Raw genomic sequence first — 19,911 nt, 5'->3', positions numbered from 1 at the left:
GAATTACAGTTATCCTTACCTATATATATATCAAACTTATATGTGTTAATCTGTAAGGCATTCTTTTTATTTCATTTTTCGCGGGAAATTCATGTGATCTGCGATATATCATGAAAAGATTGAGTCTTATATACTTTTAAAATCAGATTCGGGATTTGTTTCCTAATTACCCCGTACTTTAACCTTTCTGTTATTATAATCTCATTCATTCCCGAATTAATGGAATTCGATTTTTACTGAATATTTTTTTCCAATTAAGTTCTCCACATCCATAATACAGCATGCATCATAAATGTATGACGTAGAATCAATTTACATAATCATGTGTAGGGAAACTTATTAACAACAAAATACTTAAAAAGCAATAGATAAATGGATTGTAGTTTATTCTGTAACGTATCCAGAAAATAATCTAAACAACTGTAACGTTTTTTTCTATCATTTAAACACATTTTATATTTAATATAAAATGCGATTGGATACAAAATCTCAAACTTATATTAACTCATATTTTGTTTTGGTTTCCCAAAGCGTATGTTTCGAAATAGATGTTTGCGTTATCATTTAAATAAAACCTGACTAGTAGTCCATCTATTTTAACGTGAGCGGGTCGTGGAGGAAGTGATCTCCAATGTAATACATGTCAAACTTTATTGGTCACGGACAGGTATAACGAAAAAGGTCATACTTAATGTGACAGTCAGATGTCCAATTAAGTATCGAGACCACACTAATTAGGACCAAGTATTTAACACTAATGAGCAATTATCTACCGTCAGTCTGTTCAGGAGGACCAAAGGAATAACCGTGTCATACTAACAGGTAGGTCATTTCACAACGGTATACTTCTTATAATAATTTTACAATACATCCGGGCCCGTGGTCCTGAGTATATTATTATCAGTGTAAAATGGTATCTTATCCAATGAGAGCAATAAAAATCGAAATGTATCTAATTAATAACAATGGTTCTAAGTGATGTGATGCCAGATATTTCTACGGAACAACTAAGAAAAATATGAAATATGGGAATTTACTTTTTCATTTGTGGCACTTCACATTAGAATAATTCCTTCTGTGTGAAAAATACAAGTTTTTTTGTGACATCTAAATTTCGCAATTCACGTTTCAAAACAAATTCATTTTTGTGGACTGAAAATTTGAAGAGAATGTTTTATTTTCGTGAAATTTGTGGAATTAAATTGCACACGAAAAAAATGTTTTTCAGTAATCATCTCAACAACGAAAAGTATTTTTCTAATCCGATATTTAGATTCCTTACTATATGGTTGTATCTTTGAATAATGAACGCTACAAACCCATCCTTCAATAACATTAACTGCTAATACGATGTTAAGCATACACAATGAATAATGGTTTATCGAAAATTCGTAGATACCATATTGCTGCTAATATGACGTTACGTAGACTCAACATACCTAACAGAGTTCCATTTACCATAACCCGTGCAACAGAGAAATTTCACAAATCAGGAACATCATATTGATGTTCTCTCTAGATCAGTATACGGCTATGGGCAATAAAATGATCAAAGCAAAATTCACTGTTTGATTACAACATATTGTGTCAATATAAGATGGTCTGTTCCGCTGATTACAGCTGTAGCATTTGGACTTTGTTTATCATCGGCAATATGTGTGATGATAAAATGACTGTCAATTAAGTAAATAGAGCGATATGGAATTAAATATTTATCATTTTTACTTAATCTACATAATATATTAACAATTTTTCCCTTAGCAAAATTGGTGATTCAAAGTATAATATGTTATACTACAGCCAATTATTAATTGTTTTTATTCTGTATATTTTTTCATCTTCCCTCGTAGCAAACACAGGCGGTGACATGTATCCAACGGCATAACCATATTAGGCTATATGTGAATCCATCTAAAGTTAAATATAGTTGGATATTAAATGATGTCAATTAACTTATAGGAGCCTGTTTACCTAATAATTATCTTATTATAATCAATTGTAATTAACAGGTTAAGGAATGAGATAAAAAAAGTTTTGGGTACAGTATGTGCAAAACTCTAAAGTGGCCTTCAGCGAGCAGGCTAATCCAATTATTGCGTTGGTGTGGTTATTCAGTTTTTGATGGAAGGTATTCGGGAAAAATGTTCAGAATAGGATAGACAAAAAAGATATTGGTACGGTATGTGCAAAACCCTAGCGAATGCTGGACTATATCACATTTGACTTACGGCGGGCATCAAATTCAGAAGATTTTCTTTCAAATATATATTTTTTCAATATGATATTAAGCGTTAGTCATTCCAATCGTCTTTTGGTGATATTTAATTCATAGGGTAAAACAGTGCAGTATATTTAATTTTAATCAATACACAATGACAATCGAAAAATCGTTTACATTACATTTATATTTGTTGGAAGAAGAACAAACATTTAAATTACACAGCTACGTAAATATCGTTGTATCTGTTTATTCATGACAAGTTCGTTAATTTAAATAACACTGTTGGTATGAACGTATAACTAAAATGTACCCACGCATGTTTATCTTGAACTTGAATGGGTTTGCAAAAGATGCATTATATCAATAGAAAAAAAGTCAAATTTTATTCTCTTCAACGTCAATGAGGCGCGTTGACGTAATATTGATGTATAATATCACTCCAAGTTAATTTTTTCATCCTCCATAATATATCTTGAAACTGAATGGTTCATGCTAATTCAATCGTTGAAATTTTATCATAATCATTTCCATAGGGGAAAAATAGGTAAACCCTAACTTAATTGTTCAAACTAAGATTAGACCCTTAAACGACAATATTAAATGCATAAAAAACAGGATATACAAATCTTACCTGAGCAAACGTCGTAATGTCATTGTTCTATTTACAAGTTTATGGTTAGGATTATGTAGTCACAGACATACAACAAAGAAAAATCAAGAGATTATGCTAATTTCAAAATATTAATCTTATATCTTCGGATTAAATTAATGGTTTTCAAAACAATTTATAAGTACATCTTTTTCGGAAGTGTTTTAAACCCACAATAAATATATAAAATAGGGTTAATAGATAATAATTTAAACATACTGCAAGATATTTAACTAATTTGATGTTAACGCAAATATCTTAACTAATTCGACTTACAGAAACAAACAAAAATAAGAAGATGAAAATTTGGGTCGCATATACGCAGGAACTCTTGTAAACGAATCTATTCTATATATTATTTCAATTCGGCCCTCTTACAGTTCGTGGAAAGATATTATTTAAATAGGTAGTCAAATGACGATATTATGAACATTTGTTGTAGGGAAAGTGTTCCAGGATGAAGCAGTTCCTTGTACTGGTTTTGGTGGCCCTCTTGGGCGTGAGAGGGGACAGTGATAATGATAACCATGAAAGCAGCGGCGGAAGTGGAGGCAGCGGCGGAAGTGGAAGTAGCTGGACAAGTGGCGGCAGAGGTGGCGGTCACCACATGTCCTCACATAGCAGCTCTGGTTCTAGTCATAGTGGCGGAAGTGTTCATCACGTGAAGGGTCATGTCAAATCTGGCGCAAAGCACATCGTTGAGACCATCCCAGTTCATACATACCAGCTCCAGTATGTCCAACCGCCAACCCAGTACCACACGGTATACCAACATGTGCCTACCCCATACTTTGCCGGATATGGAGGGCCCGGCGGTCCTGGATTCAATGGTGGCTGGGATGATGGGTACAGAGGCATGCACAGGGGTCCTGGTGGTCCCGTCCACATCAGCTACTCAACATACAACCATGTGTACGGTCCTAATGGCGGTTATGGGTCTGGACCCGGTTATTACGGTGGCGGTCCAGGAGGCAATTGGGGCGGTTACCATGGAGGATTCGGAGGACCCGGATTCGGTGGACCAGGTTTCGGAGGACCAGGATTTGGAGGTCCAGGCTTCGGAGGTGGATGGGGAAACTACGGAGGTTATAACAACGGCTACAGAGGATATTCCAAAGGCGTAAGTAATATGATAGACTTTAAATGAGATCGTCATTATTTTATATCTCGTATCTATTACAAATATATCATGGAGAATTTCGAAGTCGCAAAAAGAAATGTGAAGTCTAATTTCGAGGTAGATTTATTTATACATTTAACGGATAATTTCTTTTTTTTCACTTCCATAACAAAGTGTATGCATAATTATACATTATTAAAAAATTATTTTCATCTTTCATTATTTTCTTGCAGAAACCCTACTGAACATGCTGCACAAGACATTCACTTGTATTAAGTTAAGAAAGATGTGATATTACTTTGTCAAATAAATTCCAAAGACCCCACTGAAACACATTTAATCTGGTCATTGGCACAAGAACTGATTTCAGGTTTCATTTCTATCATTACATTGATGAGGATTGATTAAATTCCAAAAGAACACTTTGCTTATGAACGGAACAATTTAACATGGAAATTGCATGAAAAATAAATGTAAATGAGAACTATATATTTTAGGATGAAGCATTCCAAACAAAATAAAATATAGAGATGTTGCTGCAGTCACAGCAAAGTATACTCAATGTCAATGTCGATATTTGTTGGGCACTTCAGAGCTGTGTTCTATTGCAATTGTGTTGTGATTTTCATCAAATTTTAGTTTATTCCATTGTCCGTTTGATTAAAATACATTTGCATTTGTTGTACTCATGTGGTATGTATTATCTTGAAAAATTAATTGTACTGGATTGTTCTTCTAAAAGATCACAACCAAACTGTAAGTCTGTAAGTTTGGCTTTAGAGAGTTGCATCTGTTATTTACTCTAGATGATCGTGTAGTCGTGATTTCCGATTCTTCCTCATCGACCTTCGTCTTTCTTACGTCCCTCTTGGCAAAGCTCTATTTTGGCTTTGAATATTTCCTCAGTACTGTGAGGAAGGCGATGGTCTCCGTTCATTGCTCATCCACACGATAGTTTATAAATTGTTCCTGGTCTTATAGGTAGCATAAAGAGAGTGGGACGACTGGTTTTCCGCTCGTCAGAGTAATGTGACCATATGGGATGTTAAGTATATTTCAGTAAGATAGCACTACTTAATCGGCATAATATCTACTATTACAATGACGCACATCACTAACATACCGCATTCTACCACAAAACATTACCTGCAGGCGAGATTGTATTTATATAGTTCCAATCGGATATTAACCCCAAACGGCTTAACGCAAGAAATACAAGAGAACAAGAATACACAATGAAAGATAAGTATTGTTTTTCTTTGCAGTGTATATAAAAAGGTAAGACTGTGGTAGTTAAGTGGAAAAGATGTCCGATATACTGACATTAACACTGTTCTTCATGGTTCCGTGCCGACATGAAAAACATGCAAGATGCTACATTTATTTAATTGGTACACGTGTATGTCTTTGGGGGAACATTTGCTTACCTTGTACGAAATTTTGAAATGTCGTTTAATACTTACATTTGGTATAAAAACGATAACCACAAACGCCTAAGTTAGAAAAGAAGAATTGTTAAGACTAATTTTTAGTTTAAAATGGGCAAACTTTCTGTTATCAAGATGATGTTGAAGTTTTTGTTAAAGGCTAATTACATTCTGAACAACATATGTTAGCACACACATATACCCCATGGTCCCACAGAAATGGTGATTTTCTAAAGTCAAGTTCCCAGACGAATCATTGTAATATTTAAGACATACTACGAAATACTGCAAAATCCATCCATACACACACGTGAAATGGTGTATGCTAATTCGACGATGGTACCACAATTACCATTTGGTTTATTTCATTGCTGTTATTTTTACCATTTTCAATAACAAATGTGTTCTAATAAAAAAGAAGACTTGTTCGGGATCTTAAAACGAATTTGTGTTCAGGTTTATAACCAAACAGGGTATGAGTATAAAAACAAGGACGTAATTTCGGGTATTTATTGTGAAACAAAATTTATTTCCCCAGTAATTTGAGCGGGAGGAATACATATCATGGTAAATGTGTATCACATTATAATAACAGAGGTATAATTACTAAACAAAATCCATGATTTATCCAATAAGTATGTAGCATGTTACCATAGGGTAACAAAGCAGAATAGATTATCTATACATTAGTTTCAAAGCAGAATTATATCCATATAGGCAACCATAAATTACTATAGCCCTGCTAAATTTCAAACACACATTAATCGCGCGAAAACAAATATGTACCAATTATTAATCAATTAAATAATATAAATAAAGAAACTACACGGTTTTCATATTTTTAGTCTGTACTGTAGAACTCTAAATCGTGAAATTCAATCGCTGCGAAAACGTGATGTATGGATGAAATACGAAATTAAGCCGTCTCAAAAAAATATTGGGTTTGTGTAAGATTATAAGCAAGACAATATTATGAAAACAAAATACTAAGATAAAACATCGATATGTGATAATCGGTCCGACACGTAATTATGAAAACAAAAGCTTTTGAACTGACGTCATGATGTCTGGTGCGCTTATTTTAGATATAACAAAACTTTTAGGGTGCTTTTCATCAAATTATATCATTATTGAGAAAAAATATTACTTACTTAAACGACCAACTTCCTTTTGGGACACTCTATAATAATATTTTATTGTAACAATGCAGCGTCGTGGGATGGAAACAGTATCGATCAAGTCAAGCGAGAGTTGTTCAGGTAATACCCCATCTTAAATCGAAAATGGATAAAAATTCACATGTGACTATATGTGTTATCGTTCTGATGATGCTCGACATGATTGAATGAAAATGAACATAGTTCATATTAGGACAGATTTGGTTTCCCATTAGAGTCAAAGCATGTATCTCACGATCATTGCATTGTTTCAATCTTCATCGTAATATAGTAATAATTGTAAACTGCTAAGATAATTATGAGCCGTTCAAGAATAATTCCCAATATGCTACTCCTACAAGAAATATACATAAAAGGTCAACTATATGTGAAAGATCAACATTAGAATCAAAGGTTGACCATAAAGGTATTTATATTACCATAAAACGAAATGCCAAAACATAATTCAACATCATGCCTAATACCAAAAGGTTAATGAGTGACATCAGTGTCAAAGATAATTCATTGTGCCGAACGTACATAAATACATACACATCAAAATTACTTTCAATTTTAAATGCAAATGCAAATTGAATTTGGCAACTTTATCGTGACCCAACCATTATTAGCTTTCTGTTAATATTACAATTTTCATCACTTTCAAATTATTTTTTTTTAAAGATAAATTTAATTTTTAATAACGTTTGTCGTTATATATCTGTCCCGTCATCATTTCCGCTCAGTAGTTGTTTAAATGTTTAAACAATTTTACACTGGGACACTCAAGAATTGTTCGCATATTTGCATTCACATTCAACAACGGCCCTAGCAAGCCTTTGATATAATCAACCTCTGTTACGACCATATGTTATTTAGTTACGTAATTATGGTGAATGCACATGGTGTTCGATAATTACAAAGAAGAGAACCGTGTATGCATTTGGTACTACTTATATATCTTAAGCAAAGTCTTTACTCATAACACCTAGAGTAGAATGCACCGAGATTTTTTGTTTCTTCCACAACGGACTGTGGTTCAACCACATACGTTTGACGTTCTGTCAATAATATATAGCATACATATATAAAAAATATCCATAGTATATAGGGGTATTTTTTTATATATGTATGCTATATATTATTGACAAAACGTCAAACTCATGTGGTTGAACCTATCTAGTAAGAAATAACAACAACATACAACCTACTTATTATAAGCAATCTGCATTACAAGTTTGCCATACAGTCGTACCGCTTTCAACATAATTCAACGTCCGATTTACACTGCCTGTTTTTTTCAATTACATGCACGTTCATCTTTAAACTAAACAATTAACATTGGATTTTGCATAAGGGTATTGATCGTAACGCTCGTAAAGCTGCACCTTCGCCACTTAGACGAAATTATGTATACTGTTACTATATCCATGTGTGACAAATACATAATATTGCATCAATAAATCAATGAGTCTCTAATAAATAAAGCATGAACCGTAAAAAAGTTATAATCTTCAAATGTGAGTATTTTCTCGATAATGTTTCACACTTAGTTTCTATGGCAAAAATTGTTTGCGATCCAATACTAAATTTGCTTTTAGCTACACATTTTCATCGTTACATATTTAACTCGGGTTTTCATTCGTATGCATCCATTAAGACATACAATAAATGCAGAGTCGTGGTACAAGAAAAAACCTCATCGGAAAGTATAATCTATTTGAACAACCGCAAACGTTATTATGATAGCAAGGAGATAGAGATGACCTCATCATCTGAGTTTCAATTCTGTGAATCTTTACAATGTATTTGATACCATCATTTGCTTAAATAACAAAACCATTGTAAGTACGAAAACAGGAGAACGAAATAAACAAACAGACATAACAAATACGATCAATATCACGACAAATAATTGAAAAGGCCTTATAATCTAGCACTGTAATCAAATGATAACTTTACAAAAATTTTAGATCGTATCTGATATTTACAACCATTCATAATTCAGTTTTGTCAACAAACAAATATTTAGTTAACAACATCCTGACACGCATTCACAAAATAAATAACATAACGGAATTAATTGTTATTGTAATGAGTAAATCACGAAAAAACAAACGATGAAAAACACACAAAGGCATCTAATGGTATCCAACGTTTCGGGTGTACATTGTAATTACTACATGTATAAGCAGTTTTAAACATGACAAAACCTTCTTTCCAACTTTGCACATAAAATTGCATATATATTTAACTTGTTTTGATATATCAACCTGGATATTTAGCACTCATAAACATATGCATGGCGTATCCTGAAAGAATAAATCACAAATACTACCTAACCCTACGTTTTTATATTTTGTAGGTCTCTTAATGTGAAGAGATAAACTAATAGATAAAACAAACTTTATTTATTTGAATACTAAGAATTTGCTTACCACAGTAAATATATAATGGAATGATGGATCAAATATGAGGTTTTTTGGTGAATCTAACAAATTACATTGTTTTTAATGTAAAAGTATATTCTTCGTGGTCTACTAAAGTAGTAGTTTTGTTTTCTTTATTTTATTCTGCAAGTATATCCTTTGGCGAACATATTTATGAATGCCAATTGTACATGCGAATATTTTCATTGTAATGGACACAAGACAAAAAATTTGCACACTGCAAACAGTTTGAAAGCGAAGTGAATATGAATTCTAAACTGGCAACTATTCTCATTTATAGAATGTAAAATATTAACAACTAAATGCGCAACTAGTTCATCTACGTAAACAATGCATTAACAATTGTAGTAAACAACCACCTATCAAATAAGTGCTTTCTAACTATTAATAATTTATGACTAGTTCCATGGTGAAAAGCTTTCACCAGAGAGCACCTAGTAAATAACGTTCAAAGTTGTTTTTTCTATCAAAATTACATTTTAGTCTAAAGAGGTTCATCACGATCAGTAGTGTACATGTACCAATAAAGATGTGCAAAATACAACAGGTAAAGGAAATATCAAGCTTTATTCTCTTCGTATTCGACCCAATAAACTAACCCCCCCCCCCCCACCAATCACTTTAAATGCTCCTCCCCTCATTCTCTCTTTTTGAGCCCTCAAGTTGTCTTTCTTTGTATTCAAAATCATTATTGCTGTATATGTAGACAGAAAATATTTAATTTAAAATAAGATGTTTTTTTTATACATTATGTTTCTTTCTTTTTAACTTTGCAATTATAATAAATAATAGTTTGTGGTTTTCTTTTTTGAACAATTTTGTCAAATGTACATGTACATGTCTTAATTTCTATCCCATTATATGGCATAGCCCTTCACTCTTTAATCACCCAGATTGCTTACCTAGTCTGACGTTAGTAATTTAAATACCTACCATATATTGTTCCATCATACACCAGTAATGACACCTGCATGTATTCATAACAATCTCATGCATTTTGCTAATAAAGGTCTAGGATCATTTAAGTCAGGGGGACCATCTCCAACAAATTATTAAATGTTAATACTACTATAATAACCCCAGGTTCCATATGACTAGTACATGAACTTTGTAGGTTTCTTTTACATATATACCTTTATATCGGTCTAGTGTCATCGATAGGCTAGTACAAACTAAAGCAGATGATAAAATCTAAATAGAATCTGTACTCCATAAGTTTAGTACCATGATTAAATATTACTAGAATAAATATTTTTAGAAGCATTCTGTTGTGTAGCTATTAACACTGAAGCTTGACACATTAAAAGTGTCTCTTTCTGACCATTTTATACACGATTATATACATTTGCAATTAAGAGTATTTAGCAGTGCTTTAAAACCTACTCACACACTAATAGAACTTCTGAAGGTTTATTTTGCAAACACACATTGTCAAGCATGTGACCCGAAACATAAATTGTTCAAATAAACTTGGTAAACATCACTTTGTGTTTGATCATCATCAATCTTTCGACAATAACACGTGTGTATGTGTTTGCTGAAAACATTTGTCTTCTGACTTGCATAAATATGTTTCAAAACGAGTATTCATACATATATAAATATGTACAATCTAAAATTAGCGTTCACTTCATATGAGATTTAATGAACAGTCTTAAAAGTTTTTACTACTGGGATCCTTGGCGAGCAAAAATTTAAATTTTGAAACAAATTCAATCAAATTTCATTATGAAACGAGCACAGATTTAAGATACATTGTACTTTCAATAGATTTTTTATCACATATTTACAGCAACGCTCATTTTTAAGAAAATTGACCTGAAATGTGCAGCAGAAATCCAGTGGAGACAACCATTCTGTCGTGTCGTCCTTAAATGCTGATGTCCATTCATTGTCATGATGCCACAATGGATTTCCTACCCGACACAGCTAATAAAATCGCTCCTGGTTATCTTTCACTTGTGACAAGTGCAAAAATATTATATGTCATCCGATATCAGGAGGATTATGTAATAAAAAGTTTATTTAATGTCATTTTACTACTATTATAAATACATTGAGAGTTAAGGATTTTTTAATGAAATATAAATAACCTTTAGTTTTATATATGGGACTATATTCTAAAACAAGTAAAATACCTACTATGTCCAGGACTCCTAGCCTATTTTGTTGATTTGGTACAACCCGCAGAAATACCCTACAGGAATCCTATCATTGATATTTAAATGAAGATTTTTGGAGGTAATTAACCTTTTTCTAGTAACAATAAGCACAAAAGACTAAAAACTTGATTCCCCTCTAAATTGATCTTAATAAGACTTCTATTTTCTATCATATTTTTTTTCTACAGAAGTCCTTTCTTGTCTTCCAAGAAATCTTGAAGAAATTGTAAAGGCTGTGTGTATTACATGCATGCAATGCATGTAAAACCTGATTTTAAGCATTGTATGTCATGGTACGCCAATTAAATTAAAACATACACAAATACATGTAGTTTGAGACAACCTGTCATTAAGATATAACTTAAGTCACTTCATATATGCATACTACAACATAACAATACTAGGATAGGCACAATTTGGAGACACTAAAATGTCAGGATTTTTTTGCCAATGGCTTTCTGAAAAACGCAGAAATAGTTGCCAAGCTGGGAAATGGCCATTCAAACTCATTTGGCACGATGCCGTCACATTTAGACTCGAAGAATGAAAACAGCGGAAACCATATACGCCTTCGGCTTTTGTCTCGCAGCATGAGTGAGCGGTTGTTGGCAAGAACATGGTAGTAGAGGAAAAGCCTCGAGGAGATGTAAAAGGCGATGAAAACATCTATTGAGTAGTGCTCATGTGCGGCCAGGATAAAGAAAATACCAAACATGTTAGCAACCCATGTTAACATGTGCAAGTAGTAAGAGTTGTATTTTCCCTGGCGAGGAGTATCTGAAGTTAAATAGATACAGTTTGTTTTGATTACAAGCAAAGACACTCAATAACTTTGAATAACTATAAATCATCTTCTTTCTGCAGTGACTTAAATTTAACATTGTCGTCACATGTAACACCTAACCCCCCGCCCTCCCGTCCTAACAATATAATTTTGTGATAAAGAACTACATTTTCAAAATTTTTGCAGCCATTTATTTTAGAAGTATCTTATGGCAAAAGCAATACCCTTAAACAAAATTTAATAGCACATTAAAATAAGTTGGTTAACATCATATGACCAAATATTATTGAAAATTGAAAGGCCTACCCTTACAGAAAGGCCAAATAGATTTGCTAAAATACACCGTAAGAAAGTTCTACTGAAGTATGAATTTGCATAATATAAGTTAATCTAACTCGGACGGATCTTTTTAAATATTAGTAATATATTGAAGGATTCAATCCAACAGTTTTATGGCTACATTGAGAACTTGTACTTACATTCTGTAATGAAGAAGTTTAGGAGTGTAATACAGACGGTATGTCCACTGAACATGTAGTCGCCACACGTCCTCACACCGGACAACGACATTCCCATCCCCATCCAGATCTCCATGGTACGCTTAGCCTTGGCCCAAATGTCACCATACATCTGTCAACAGTCATTAACGCATCATTAATAATCCTGCCAATAAATTACAATTACTCCGTATTAAGCACCCCTCCCACTTTTCAACGCCCTAATTTCACTTACCTCAGATTAAATGCAAACTGAAAATATGAAAACCCTAATATTTATTCTATCTATTTTCCAAAATCATTTGTGAATTATTTTGCAAATCAAATTTGTGAACAGCTAATATTAATTTGGAGCCATTAAGCATCCCCTCATATCATTATTACTATTACTAGAATGGGCACTAATTTGATGAAATATGATATGTTCAGGCATCTTTACCACAATCTGATTAAAATCCTTATAACCACTCCGTTCAATAGAGGATCTGACAACATCTCATATGGGGTCACATCCAGATGACCTTTATACCACGTGTACTTTATTTCAAATGCAGTTTCTATATCAATTGCAAAAGTCATTTCGCCCCAATATACATATACAATTAGCTTTGTTGTGCTCTTTGGCCGGATGACTATGTATAGAAACATAATTCTGAGAGCTTTTTCAAACTATTTCTTCCCCTGAAATTCACTGTCAAAATTTTGCCAGAAGCAATTTGATTGGTCATTTCCAAAGGTCATCTGGACATGACCCCTAATGGGATTTTCTCAGATCCTCAAATCAAACATAGTGATAATAAGAATCTATATTTAAATCAGATTGTCTTTACTACTTCTCATTTTCATTCCTGTTAACATTCAATGGAAAATATGGTCGTAGAAATTTGAATTAAATATATGCATTAAATAAAAGTTTACTGTCTCTAAAAGAAATAACATACATATATATTTTATCAATGACAGCATTTCTCTTCCGTTACTTTTTTCTGACTAATACAAGTTTATAACCAAGCAAATTTAAAGATGCTCCATCGCTGGCGAATGGTATTTTTTCACTATCAAAAATAGAAGCAGACGATTAAGTTTTGTCTTCAGTTACAAAAGTAACTTACTTTACACCATTACCATCTTTGAAAAGTTTGAGCTTCTAATTTTACTTAAAGTTAAAATATGAAAAATAATTAATTGCATCCCGAAAAAATTCCTCTGCACTTCAAAGGCAAAATAAATTATTTTATATTATTTTTTGAGTTAACTAGACATGTATATACACGATTAAACACCAATTATTGTTCAAATGATGAATATCATTTATGCTCCGTCGGCAATGGAGCATCTTTAACTATTCAGAAGATCAATAAATCTTCAAGTAGTCCTGTTTGGTTTTTTTAATGAGAAAAAAAAGAAAAATGTTTTTACCTTTCCTTCACATTGTAGATGAGGACTTGGAACAGATAGAGAGGTTATAAGCATAGTTATGCAGCGAAGGAGATAAACAGTTCCAATGATGGAAAACACCCTCCTCAGCAAAATAAATCTAAAACAAAAAAAACAAACACCAAACATTTATTTATAGCTGTTCAAACATGTGGGGGTTTAAATATTTCATGATCTCAAAGGTTTTACAGACAGAAGGCAGAAATAAGATGCAAGGAAGCTAAAACTGAATTATTCAGTACAGGGGAGGTAACTCTTAAAATATCCATTTCAGAAAATGAGCAGACCATTCAACAACAAAACTTTCACAATGATAGCAGATAACATTATCAGTCTATCCAAGATCTACATATGTAACCAAATACCCCCAAGCAATTTAGGCATTCTATGATTTAAAAAAACACTTATCGTTGAGTATTGGACCATGCAGTTCTTAATTTTAATTGACAGTCAACTAATTACATTGTGTGTCATCTTTCAAAAGACAATTTTTGCGAAATGTAATAATAGATTATTAAAGTGGCGCTAATTCAAGACGTTTATATACTATCCTGAATCTATACTATAATTTCATGTATTATTAAATATGTAACTTGATTTTAAAGTACATCTTGCTAAAATAAATTCAGGGATAAACTTTAATGATTTATCTTTCTTAAACTCATCTGGAAAGTTATTCCAAATAATTCTGTCGTTCCATTGTCATTTTGTATAGACCCTGAGCCGATGGAGGTCAGAACTTCATCCCTGTATAAAGTGTGGAAAATAAGCAGATTGGTTTTATTGGGTTTATTGGGTTTACCACATTAACATGTTTGAAATATTTAGGCTATCCATCATCAGAGCCACATAATATAGATTACTTACAGATCTTTATATGCATATACATTATGTGTGTAAAATTGAAACACATACAATATATGTATATATTTTAAATGTCAAACCTAGAACGAATATACGTACCCGGACTAATGTACCTTTCAGCCGGGTACAAAATGGTCCCTATATGTGTGTCAGCCAGCAAAATCATCCGGGCACAATTTTTTTTATACTTTTCTGCAGGTTTCCAATTATTTTGCGTATACATGCATTTATCTATTATTTTTGTCCAAAACAAACATATCAACTATAATTCTTAATATATATCGTTTCCCTCACAAGATGCCAAGTTCACAATTCAAAGACTTGCCTATAATTTTCCTTTGAAAAGACCTTTTTATGTATATGTTAAAAAAATAATATCTCCCTGTGATTTCAATATTTTATATGGTTCAATTTTATTGCCTAGTATAAAAGCAATATAAAACAAGTATGATAAAATGCGTACAAACGTTTTAGTTATGGTTTGCAAAATCATTACTTTGCTCCATTAGCAGTAAGGCATCAATTGTAGCTATAAAGATAACACTATTATCTAAGTCTTTTGAGCTAAAATATTGCAGCTATACAGGGATGGAGTCATGCCATAATCTGCTCCTTTTGCATTGATGATACATAACATAAAATGATATAATAGAACAGCAGAATAATTAAGACTACTGGAACAAGAGGCCCAGAGGGCCTGTATTGCTCACCTGGTTTGTAATGCCAAGTAATATTCTGGATACAGGTTCATTGTTTATTTTTCTGAAGAAATTTGAATATTTACCTCTAATTCCCCTATTGGGCCCCACCATTCCTGCCCCCTGGGGGTCAGAGCCAAAATTTATACAAGCTCTGTTCCCCTTCCCCCAAGGATGTTTGTGGCCAAATTTGGTTACAATCCATGCAGAACTCTATGACTAGTAGCGATTTATAGGATTTACTTTTATTTCCCCTATTGGGCCCCGCCCCTCCTGCCCCCGGGGGGTCAGAGCCAAAATTTATACAAGTTCTGTTCCCCTTCCCCAAGGATGCTTGTGGCCAAATTTGGTTACAATCCATGCAGAACTCTATGACTAGTAGCGATTTAAAGGATTTACCTTTATTTCCCCTATTGGGCCCCGCCCCTCCTGCCCCCTGGGGGTCAAAGCCAAATTTTATACAAGTTCTGTTCCCCTTCCCCAAAGGATGTTTGTGGCCAAATTTGGTTACAATCCATGAAGAACTCTATGACTAGTAGCGATTTATAGGATTTACCTCTATTTCCTATATTGGGCCCCGCCCCTCCTGCCCCCAGGGGGTCAGAGCCAAAATTTATACAAGTTCTGTTCCCCTTCTCCTAAGGATGTTTGTGGCCAAATTTGGTCACACAATCCATGCAGAACTCTAGGACAAGTAGCGATTTATAGGATTTACCTTTATTTCCCCTATTGGGCCCCGCCCCTCCTGCCCCCGGGGGCTCAGAGCCAAAATTTATACAAGTTCTGTTCCCCTTCCCCCAAGGATGCTTGTGGCCAAATTTGGTTACAATCCATGCAGAACTCTATGACAAGTAGCGATTTATAGGATTTACCTTTATTTCCCCTATTGGGCCCCGCCCCTCCTGCCCCCAGGGGCTCAGAGCCAAAATTTATACAAGTTCTGTTCCCCTTCCCCCAAGGATCTTTGTGGCCAAATTTGGTCACAATCCATGCAGAACTCTATGACTAGTAGCGATTTAAAGGAAATGTTGACGGACAGACAGACGGACGGACGGACGGACGGACGACGGACGACGGACGCCGCGCCATGGCATAAGCTCACCGGCCCTTCGGGCCAGGTGAGCTAAAAACGGAAGGCTAAACTTTTGAAATACATGACAGTACTTTTGTACATCTACATGTATATGGCATTTAAATTATATATAAGTGGTAAATACGGTAGTAGATTTTCATCTAACAATGATTAATTAGTAGTGATTTTACAAACACTTTACTTGTAACCTCCCTGAAGATTGAAGTTTTACCTGTGCTTGTGGAATATCAGTACCATGCTCCAAATTGTACCTAAGCAGACTGCAATAACTTCACAAGCTTCAAATGCCCAAGGAGTATACGGTATGTTGTCCAAGAAGATGTCGGGTAGCGGCGGATACTTGTCTGTATCAGGAACCCTGTCATGTACTACAACCATCACAAAAGATGTCACCAAAAATACTGAAAATGCATAGAGAAATCCTAGTAAAGTTTTCCAGATTTCAGAGTCTAAATGTTTAGAAGGTCGGGGACCATGATTGTCTGAACGATAGCCTTTCTGTGATGAATACTCATAATTATCTTCTCCCGATTCAGAATCTTCGCTTTCAGAGTAATGTGTCTTTGTTCTTCTTTTTGACCTTGATGATGAGGTGAAAGATTTGCTTTTTCTGAATCTTGCATTTTCGCAGTTTTTCGTGAAAGGAGAACAGCATTCTGATTGTAAGTCATTTATGCTTAAAATCAATCTCTTTATGTCGCCTAATACTGACAGCTGCAATGGAGGCTGTCGTAGGTCTGTCTCAGTAAGTGTCAATAAGACCTTTCCGTCGATCTTGTGGTCCACACAAAATAAATCCTTGTACTGGCTGAAGTTATTCTCTTCAAGCCACAATGCCACCTGTTCACAGGTCCAAGTATTAGCATCAGCCATTTTAAACAAACCTCTGAAAAAAATTAGCAATAATGGTATTAATGGAAAACTATATAAATTCAACTAATTCTAGACAAATTCTATAAATGGAAACAAATTCAAATGTTTGCATCTACATACAATGTATTATATACCATATACAATTTAATGTACATGGTCCACTACTAGAAATTGTCACTATAAGAGCACATTTCAAACTCTTGAATTTCTGAAAGTAAAATATATTATATCAGAAAATATTTTTTATGTATCTTTTTTTTACAGTAATAATGCAAATTTATTACCTATATATTTCATAGTCAGAATTTGAAAGACATATGACGATTGTTTTCATACATGTAGAAAAGACAAAAACTCAAAAAAAGAATGAGAGAGAACATATGCAAATACATTAATTAACCCAATATTATTTAAGCGCTCAGGGAGCTTATAAAATTTGAAGCAAATAAGAGAGACAAATTTGGTCTAGCCTTTCATAAAATTATTCTACATAAAATTATTCTACAAAGTAAGCCATCGATCAATTTGCAACAGAAATCAGTAAAGAAACCGACATAGTTTTCATATTTTCAGTCTGCATTTAATTCAAAGTAAATGAAACTGAAGCCTAAAAAGTGGGGAGGGGTGCTTACAGGGTTGAATACGGTACATTGTATTAATTATAATTACAGTTAACACAATATATATTACCAGGTACATTTGGTTAAAGAAGAATAAATATACGAAACACATATACACCCTTTGTCTATATCTGAGATAGAGAACTCAATGAAAATGTTGTATTAAATAAAGATTAAACATATGTATGCAGATGTTTTTAAGTGTGTATATATATAAATGTAGAATGTATCACTATAATCTTACTTAAATCTGTACTGAAAGAGCATGGAGAGGATAAAGACAATATTTACATTGCCATTGCGCAGTACCTATAATGTTGCTTCTTAACCAAATGTATAATATATTCCAGCATTAAGGCCTACTATCTTTTTGACATGGCTTTAAATTTTTAAAGTGAGAATGTAAAGCGAAACTGCATGATTTTGTCGAATCACAAAAGTTATAGCTTACCGTTAATACTACACTTATCCTTACCTTCTGAATACTGAATAATTTAATAAAAATAAATTAAATGTAAATGTTCAAAACCCAAGTCGTCTTATATTTTCCAGTCTTCATTCTAATTACCATGTGTTAGGTAGTTAACTATCACTGCATCAGATGGCAAAACTGCAAAAATCGGTCACTTCATCACTTTTACATAACTGGTAGATTACAGAGTGAATCTTGTATTTGTTTGGTGTAATAACCTCATCTTAGGCCATCAATAGCCATTTTCTTATGTAATTGTTGTTTCTAAGAAAATTTAAATTTTTGTCTCAAAAAGGTATTGGGCCTTTAACATTGGCAATTATTTTTAGGCTCTGGCATACTTATTTCAGAATTCAATGACAAATGTTCAACATATTCTTAAAATTGATAAATGTAAATTCTTATCAAAAAATTTGAAAAAAAGAATTGATTATATTTATCTTTGTACATACAGTTTCTCATTGCTTATTAGTTGCATTTGGTTGCTCATGTCAATTAACACACCAGAGGAAGATCAAACCTACTATTTTCCTCCAAGTCAATAGTTGTTATCCATCAAATGTTGTCTTTCTCGAAGCAGATGTACAAGTTTTATTTTCATACTTTATTTATATTTTGATTTCTTTTCTCTTTTTTTTATAACCTATAACTGATTAATGACTATATATTATTAAATGTAAAATATGTACAATGTATATTGGTTTGTAACATAGTACAATGGGTGTACTAGCATATCTGCATGCTACACCATGTTACACATCCATGCATGTCATAAGACAACCAAATTAATAAACTAATTTGAATTAATATACTTAATTTTATTATTCTTTGTAACTGTTTGTTCCCTATGAACCGAAAATGGATACTGGATATCAAGGGAAAAAGACCATATGCTTTTGGCCTACATACTAGCACGGCTTTTTACCCCTTTTTTCATGTTTCAATATTTCAGTCATATGATGCCTGGCTTACAACTGTCTAGAGTCATCGTCAACGTGATTCATGGGGATGAATACAAATGAGGCGATACCAATTTAATCAGACGTATATTCTATAACAAAGTATGAGTGTCAAATTATTACATGGCTTGATACAAGGGGAACGTATTAATGGTACCATTTTCATTCATTACCATAGGCTTTACTAGGTACTTCAAGTTGTACTTCGAACCACCATATCACAGCATCACTTCGCCACGCATGTTTACAGTGGAAGCGGAAGTTGAATATAACTCGAAAATTGCATTATGGGAAAATGAAAAACAAAAAATCTAAAAAAGATATTTGAATAATGACTAAATGGTTAGTATAATTCGATGCCTTTGTTTGTATTTCTTTTATTTTTATTTTATTATTCAGTCAACAACCATAAATATGCTGAAATCATATAA

At 33.2% G+C, this 19,911-nt stretch overlaps 2 protein-coding genes across 2 annotated transcripts; one reads left to right on the top strand and one right to left on the bottom strand.

Annotated features, from left to right (window-relative positions):
• The first annotated feature begins 3,190 nt into the window (after nt 1-3,190).
• LOC138323977 (keratin, type I cytoskeletal 9-like) lies at nt 3,191-4,675 on the top strand. Its single transcript, XM_069268946.1, has 2 exons — nt 3,191-3,990; nt 4,224-4,675. Exons 1-2 carry the CDS (start codon nt 3,328-3,330, stop codon nt 4,233-4,235), a joined length of 675 nt encoding a protein of 224 aa, XP_069125047.1. The 5' UTR covers nt 3,191-3,327; the 3' UTR covers nt 4,236-4,675.
• A 1,250-nt stretch (nt 4,676-5,925) lies between these two features.
• Nucleotides 5,926-19,735, bottom strand: LOC138323975 (sphingomyelin synthase-related protein 1-like). Its single transcript, XM_069268944.1, has 5 exons — nt 19,654-19,735; nt 16,768-17,442; nt 13,884-14,001; nt 12,447-12,597; nt 5,926-11,960 (listed from the first exon to the last, which is right to left on the bottom strand). The coding sequence occupies exons 2-5, from the start codon at nt 17,427-17,429 to the stop codon at nt 11,617-11,619; spliced, it is 1,275 nt and encodes a 424-aa protein (XP_069125045.1). The 5' UTR covers nt 17,430-17,442; nt 19,654-19,735; the 3' UTR covers nt 5,926-11,616.
• Between the last annotated feature and the right edge of the window lie 176 nt (nt 19,736-19,911).

This window comes from Argopecten irradians, chromosome 5 (assembly GCF_041381155.1).
Source record: "Argopecten irradians isolate NY chromosome 5, Ai_NY, whole genome shotgun sequence".
Lineage (NCBI taxonomy): Eukaryota > Metazoa > Mollusca > Bivalvia > Pectinida > Pectinidae > Argopecten > Argopecten irradians.
This window is presented reverse-complemented; position numbering and strand designations above follow the sequence as displayed.